The 7,500-nt window shown below is 56.8% G+C and overlaps 1 protein-coding gene across 1 annotated transcript in view; it reads left to right on the top strand.

Moving 5' to 3' along the window:
* Nucleotides 1-7,320, top strand: part of LOC144487600 (E3 ubiquitin-protein ligase TRIM7-like) — a 12,251-nt gene extending 4,931 nt beyond the window's left edge. Inside the window, exons 3-5 of the mRNA XM_078205685.1 lie at nt 1,485-1,530; nt 5,488-5,712; nt 7,273-7,320. Of these exons, the coding sequence (XP_078061811.1) occupies nt 1,485-1,530; nt 5,488-5,712; nt 7,273-7,299 (298 nt within the window). The 3' untranslated portion in view covers nt 7,300-7,320. The remainder of the gene's footprint in view (nt 1-1,484; nt 1,531-5,487; nt 5,713-7,272) is intronic.
* The last annotated feature ends 180 nt before the right edge of the window (nt 7,321-7,500 follow it).

The following is a 7,500-nucleotide window of genomic DNA, read 5'->3' as shown; positions in this document are numbered from 1 at the left end:
ACATTCCCGCCACCGCAGGGACTAGTCTAGTCTACACACTCCATCCTACTCGCTCCCCCTCTCTCTCTCTCTCTCTCAGAGGCAAGGACATCCTTCCTCAGATAAGGAGACCAAAACTACAAACAATACTCCAGGTCTCGCCTAGGCTCCGTACAACCCTGGCCAGAAATCTTGACTCCCACTCATAAGACCAGAAGATTATAGGAGCAGAATGAGACCATTCGGCCCATCGAGGCTGCTCCGCCATGTTAAATGGCCCCTGAGTGACCAAAGACGCGCTGGTTAGGGTGCATCGGCCGTGCTAAATTCTCCCTCAGTGTAACCCGAACAGGAGTGTGGCGACTAGGGGATTTTCACAGTAACTTCAATGCGGTGTTAATGTAAGCCGACTTGTGACACGAATAAACTTTAAACTAAAGTCTCCTTCAGGGAAGGAAATCGGTGCTGTCCTAATCCAGTCTGGCCCACAGGTGATTCCAGACTCCCCCTCCCACACGTACAGACACACCAGCTCTCACTTTCTCTCAATCTCTATCTCTCTCTCACACATGCGCATAAACTCTCGCTTCCTCCCTCCCTCTATCTCTCGCTCTCAATTACACCCCCCCGTCCCACCCCCCGCCCCACCCCCCTGCCCCCCACACCCCCTGCCCCACCCCTGCACCGGACCCCCTGCCCCACCCCCGCACCACAGCCCCGCCCACCCCCCTGCGCACACCCACCCCATGTGCACCCTCCGCCCCCTGCAAACCCCACCGCCCCACCCCCCAGGCACCCCCTGGCCCTACCCTCTGCGCGCATCCCCGGCCCCACCCACCGCCCAGCCCCCACCCCCCACACCCACCCCCCTCCCCCGCCCCGCGCCCCCCACCCTGCCCCCCACCCCGCCCCCCGCGCCCGACCCCGCCCCCGCGCTCGCCCCCCGCCCCCCCGCCCCCCGCGCTCGCCCCCCGCCCCCCCGCCCCCCGCGCTCGCCCCCCGCCCCCCGCGCTCGCCCCCCGCCCATACCCCGCCCCCGTGCCCGCCCCCGTGCCCGCCCCCGTGCCCGCCCCCGTGCCCGGCCCCCGCCCCCCGCGCCAGCCCCCCCGCCCCCTGCCCCCCGCCCCCCCGCCCCCCGCCGCCCCCCCCTGCCCCCCCTGCCCCCCTGCCCCCCTGCCCCCCTGCCCCCCCGCCCCCCCCGCCCCCCCGCCCCCTCCACCCCCCCCCGCCCCCCCCCGCCCCCCCCCGCCCCCCCGCCCCCCCCGCCCCCTGCCCCCCACCTCCTGCTCCTGCGCCCCGCTCCCCCCCCCCCGCACATGCCCACAGCCCCATGCGCGCCCCGTCCCCCTCCCCCTCCCTGCCGCTGCGCGTGCCCCCATGCATGCACCCCCCCCCGGTCAGTACAGACCAGCCGGCACAGGGGGTTTATCGAGGATCCGTGGCGGATTGGTGTGGTCTATCGAGGCGAATGTTTGACATTTCTCTTATCCCGTCTTGGTCTCCAGGAACTGCAGCATTCTGTTTCTCCAGGACATGAGCAGCGAATTCCTGGTAAGCTCCGCTCTCCGATCACAGCCCGGGACGTATCGCTGCGTTGTCAGGGCTGCCCGCAGCAAGGGTAAACACTGCTACTCCGTAACCCGACCTCAGCCCCGTGGACGGGATGTGTAACCCCTGATATTCTCTCCCCTCTGTTTCCGAGTTTTAAAAATTCTTTAACAGGGCGTCCCTGGCAAGGCCAACGGGACATGGGAACAGGAGAAGACCATTCAGCCTGCTCTGCTATGGCAACACAGTGGGTTAGCACCGCTGCCTCACAGCGCCAGGGACCCGGGTTCGATTCCCGGCTCGGGTCACTGTCTGTGCGGAGTCTGCACGTTCTCCCCGTGTCTGCCTGGGTTTCCTCCGGGTGCTCCAGTTTCCTCCCACAGTCCAAAGATGTGCGGGTTAGGTGGATTGGCCGTGCTAAATTGTCCCTTAGTGTCCAAAGATGTGCAGGTTAGGGGGATTGGCCATGCTAAATTGTCCCTTAGTGTCCAAAGATGTACAGGTTAGGGGGATTGGCCATGCTAAATTGTCCCTTAGTGTCCAAAGATGTACAGGTTAGGTGGATTGGCCATGCTAAATTGCTCCTTAGTATCCAAAGATGTACAGGTTAGGTGGATTGGCCATGCTAAATTGCCCCTTAGTGTCCAAAGATGGTGAAGGTCAGGTGCTAAATGTGTGGGATAGGGTTGGGGAGAGGGCCAGGGTTGGGGAGAGGGCCAGGGTTGGGGAGAGGGCCAGGGTTGGGGAGAGGGCCAGGGTTGGGGAGAGGGCCAGGGCAAGGTGCTCTGTCAGAGAGTCAGTGCAACGCGATGGGCACAATGGCCTCTTCTGGACGGGAGGGATTCTATGAGATGAAATTTCACCCCATCTCGGTCCTGAGTGGCTTCCCCCTTATCTTGAAACTGTGCCCCTTGGTTCCAGACTCCCCACACCCCACCCAAGAGGAACACCAGGCCTGAATCTACGCTGTCCACTCCTTCGTAACAGAGAATACTGACCCAGTTTGCCCGATCGCAAGTGGCAATGGACACGATTGTTGCCAACAGCTCCCTGTCTAGAATACCCTCCTCGCCCATTTAACCCTCTGCCTCTCTTATCTCAGCCCTTGACTTTTTGATTTGATTTATTATTGTCACATGTATTGGGATGCAGTGAAAAGTATTGTTTCTTGCGCGCTATACAGACAAAGCATACCGTTCATAGAGAAGGAAAGGAGAGGGTGCAGAATGTAGTGTTACAGTCATAGCTAGGGTGTAGAGAAAGATCAACTTAATGCGAGGTAGGTCCATTCAAAAGTCTGACAGCAGCAGGGAAGAAGCTGTTCTTGAGTCGGTCGGTACGTGACCTCAGACTTTTGTATCTTTTTCCCGATGGAAGAAGGTGGAAGAGAGAATGTCCGGGGTGCGTGGGGGATCCTTGATTATGCCGGCTGCTTTTTCCGAGGCAGCGGGAAGTGTAGACAGAGTCATTGGATGGGAGGCTGGTTTGCGTGATGGATTGGGCTACATTCACGACCTTTTGTAGTTCCTTGCGGTCTTGGGCAGAGCAGGAGCCCATACCAAGCTGTGATACATCCAGAAAGAATGCTTTCTATGGGGCATCTGTAAAAGTTGATGAGAGTTGTACCTGTTGAGAGTTTAGGAGATTGGCAGCCAATCTTCGACCTGATTTATTATTGTCACAGGTATTGGGATACAGTGAAAAGTATTGTTTCTTGCGCGCTATACAGACAAAGCATACCGTTCATAGAGAAGGAAAGGAGAGGGTGCAGAATGTAGTGTTACAGTCATAGCTAGGGTGTAGAGAAAGATCAGCTTAATATTTGATTTATTATTGTCATGTGTGTTGGGAAACAGTGGAAAGTATTGTTTCTTAAGTTTTAAGTTTATCAAGTTTCTTTTGTGGCCAAATTCCCCTCCAATTCGATTGTCGAGTTTGCTGACGACACCACCGTAGTGGGTCGGATCTCAAACAATGACGAGACAGAGTACAGGAATGAGATAGAGAATCTGGTGAACTGGTGCGGCAACAATAATCTCTCCCTCAATGTCAACAAACGAAGGAGATTGTCATCGACTTCAGGAAGCGTAAAGGAGAACATGCTCCTGTCTACATCAACGGGGATGAAGTAGAAAGGGTCGAGAGCTTCAGGTTTTTAGGTGTCCAGATCACCAACAACCTGTCCTGGTCCCCCCCATGCCGACACTATAGTTAAGAAAGCCCCACCAACGCCTCTACTTTCTCAGGAGACTAAGGAAATTTGGCATGTCCGCTACGACTCTCACCAACTTTTACAGATGCTCCATAGAAAGCATTCTTTCTGGTTGTATCACAGCTTGGTCTGGGCTCCTGCTCTGCCCAAGACTGCAAGGAACTACAAAAAAGACATTGATAAACTTAAAACTTGAAACAATACTTTTCACTGTATCCCAATACACATGACAATAATAAATCAAATATTAAGTTGATCTTTCTCTGCACCCTAGCTGTGACTGTAACACTACATAGAACATAGAACAGTCCAGCACAGAACAGGCCCTTCGGCCCACGATGTTGTGCCGAGCTTTATCTGAAACCAAGATCAAGCTATCCCACTCCCTGTCATCCTGGTGTGCTCCATGTGCCTATCCAATAACCGCTTAAATGTTCCTAAAGTGTCTGACTCCACTATCACTGCAGGCAGTCCATTCCACACCCCAACCACTCTCTGCGTAAAGAACCTACCTCTGATATCCTTCCTATATCTCCCACCATGAACCCTATAGTTATGCCCCCTTGTAATAGCTCCATCCACCCGAGGAAATAGTCTTTGAACGTTCACTCTATCTATCCCCTTCATCATTTTATAAACCTCTATTAAGTCTCCCCTCAGCCTCCTCCGCTCCAGAGAGAACAGCCCCAGCTCCCTCAACCTTTCCTCATCAGACCTACCCTCCAAACCAGGCAGCATCCTGGTAAATCTCCTCTGCACTCTTTCCAGCGCTTCCACATCCTTCCTATAGTGAGATGACCAGAACTGCACACAATATTCCAAATGTGGTCTCACCAAGGTCCTGTACAGTTGCAGCATAACCCCACGGCTCTTAAACTCCAACCCCCCCTACATTCTGCACTCTCTCCTTTCCTTCTCTATGAACGGTATGCTTTGTCTGTATAACGCGCAGGAAACAATACTTTACACTGTATCCCAGTACATGTGACAATAATAAATCAAACCATAAATCCAAGGGACCAGATTCAATTGGAAACCGAAAAACCTGAAGCTTTTGGCTTGACGTTGCCTCCATCTGTTCGTCCGCCTGAAGTAATTTCCCAGCGCTCTCTGTCATCTCTGTCTCTGTTGTGGCTTTTTCGCCCCCTGGTAACTTTGTGTTTCACCCCTCTTTAAAAAAAACCCCCCTCCCCCCACCTTGCCCGGCTCCCCCCTCCCCCCGCCTTGCCCCACTCCCGCCTCCCCCGCCTTGCCCCGCTCCCCCCTCCCCCCGCCTTGCCCCGCTCCCCCCTCCCCCCGCCCTGACCCGCTCCCCCCGCCCTGACCCGCTCCCCCCTCCCCCCGCCTTGCCCCGCTCCCCCCTCCCCCCGCCTTGCCCCGCTCCCCCCTCCCCCCGCCTTGCCCCGCTCCCCCTCCCCCCGCCTTGCCCTGCTCCCCCTCCCCCCGCCTTGCCCCGCTCCCCCCTCCCCCCGCCTTGCCCCGCTCCCCCTCCCCCCACCTTGCCCCCCTCCCCCCGCCTTGCCCCGCTCCCCCTCCCCCCACCTTGCCCCCCTCCCCCCACCTTGCCCCGCTCCCCCTCCCCCCACCTTGCCCCCCTCCCCCCGCCTTGCCCCGCTCTCCCGTCCCCCCGCCTTGCCCCGCTCCCCCCACCTTGCCCCGCTCCCCCCGTCTTGCCCCGCTCCCCCGTCCCCCCGCCTTGCCCCTCCCCCCACCTTGCCCCGCTCCCCCCTCCCCCGCCACCCCGGCAGGCAAGGAAGAAGAAGCTGGAGGCCAAGATTCGGGGCGACTTCGCCAGGCTGATCGAGTTCCTCATCGAGGAGCGAGAGATCTTTCTGCAGCAGCTGGACAAGGTGGAGCAGGCGGCCATCGAGGAGGTGGAAGCGGAGAGCCTGGACCTGGGCGCCACCATTCTGGAGCTGGAGTGCTCCATTGCTGATATTAAGAGCAAGCTCAACCACTCGGTGCCGCTGGAGGTAAAGGGGGCGGGCAGAAAGCCGGCACCGGAGGGTGTGGGGGCTCTTTAAGAGCACAGTGCAGCTTTGAACAACCTTCGGAGGGTGGTGGACTGTCCCTTTAAGGGCGACATAAGCAGGGGAGGGTCACCCTGGCTTGAGGGGACCAATTGGGACCGAGATTGTGTAATCGCCCCAGCTGGTGGAGTCCTCTCTTAGGCAGAAGGCACCTAGAAGTCATGTAGGGACTGGGAAATTTTACTTATTAATAAATATCCTTTGTGATTCCAACCCCGTGCTGTACCTGTCCTGGGAGTATTTGATGGGGGACAGTGTAGAGGGAGCTTTACTCTGTATCTAACCCCGTGCTGTACCTGTCCTGGGAGTGTTTGATGGGGGACAGTGTAGAGGGAGCTTTACTCTGTATCTAACCCCGTGCTGTACCTGTCCTGGGAGTATTTGATGGGGGACAGTGTAGAGGAAGCTTTACTCTGTATCTAACCCCGTGCTGTACCTGTCCTGGGAGTATTTGATGGGGGACAGTGTAGAGGAAGCTTTACTCTGTATCTAACCCCGTGCTGTACCTGTCCTGGGAGTATTTGATGGGGGACAGTGTAGAGGAAGCTTTACTCTGTATCTAACCCCGTGCTGTACCTGTCCTGGGAGTGTTTGATGGGGACAGTGTAGAGGGAGCTTTACTCTATCTAACCCCGTGCTGTACCTGTCCTGGGAGTGTTTGATGGGGACAGTGTAGAGGGAGCTTTACTCTGTATCTAACTCCGTGCTGTACCTGTCCTGGGAGTGTCTGATGGGGGACAGTGCAGAGGGAGCTTTACTCTGTATCTAACCCCGTGCTGTACCTGTCCTGGGAGTGTTTGATGGGGACAGTGTAGAGGGAGCTTTACTCTGTATCTAACCCCGTGCTGTACCTGTCCTGGGAGTGTTTGATGGGGACAGTGTAGAGGGAGCTTTACTCTGTATCTAACCCCATGCTGTACCTGTCCTGGGTGTGTTTGATGGGGACAGTGTAGAGGGAGCTTTACTCTGTATCTAACCCCGTGCTGTACCTGTCCTGGGAGTGTTTGATGGGGACAGTGCAGAGGGAGCTTTACTCTGTATCTAACCCCATGCTGTACCTGTCCTGGGTGTGTTTGATGGGGACAGTGTAGAGGGAGCTTTACTCTGTATCTAACCCCGTGCTGTACCTGTCCTGGGTGTGTTTGATGGGGACAGTGTAGAGGGAGCTTTACTCTGTATCTAACCCCGTGCTGTACCTGTCCTGGGAGTGTTTGATGGGGACAGTGTAGAGGGAGCTTTACTCTGTATCTAACCCTGTGCTGTACCTGTCCTGGGAGTGTTTGATGGGGGACAGTGTAGAGGGAGCTTTACTCTCTATCTAACCCCGTGCTGTACCTGTCCTGGGAGTGTTTGATGGGGGACAGTGTAGAGGGAGCTTTACTCTGTATCTAACTCCGTGCTGTACCTGTCCTGGGAGTGTTTGATGGGGGACAGTGTAGAGGGAGCTTTACTCTGTATCTAACCCTTGCTGACCTTGGTATTTTCTCTCTCCTTGTTCTGCAGGAACTCCTGGACTCCATTTCCCGGTAAGTCTCGCCGCTCCGATGGGACCAATACTTGGGGAGTAACCTCCCCGCGATTGACGGAGGGGTGGAGGGGAGGGGACAGGGGTGAACTGAATTCACTGCGGTCTCTCTCCTCGCTCTGTGCCCCTCCCCCCGGGTTTGAGTTACAGGAGCCCACCTCCTGGGTTGCCCCTGCGGGAGGAAGGACCTGCGTTCTCCGGCCAAT

This window comes from Mustelus asterias, unplaced genomic scaffold (assembly GCF_964213995.1).
Source record: "Mustelus asterias unplaced genomic scaffold, sMusAst1.hap1.1 HAP1_SCAFFOLD_912, whole genome shotgun sequence".
NCBI lineage: Eukaryota > Metazoa > Chordata > Chondrichthyes > Carcharhiniformes > Triakidae > Mustelus > Mustelus asterias.
This window is presented reverse-complemented; position numbering and strand designations above follow the sequence as displayed.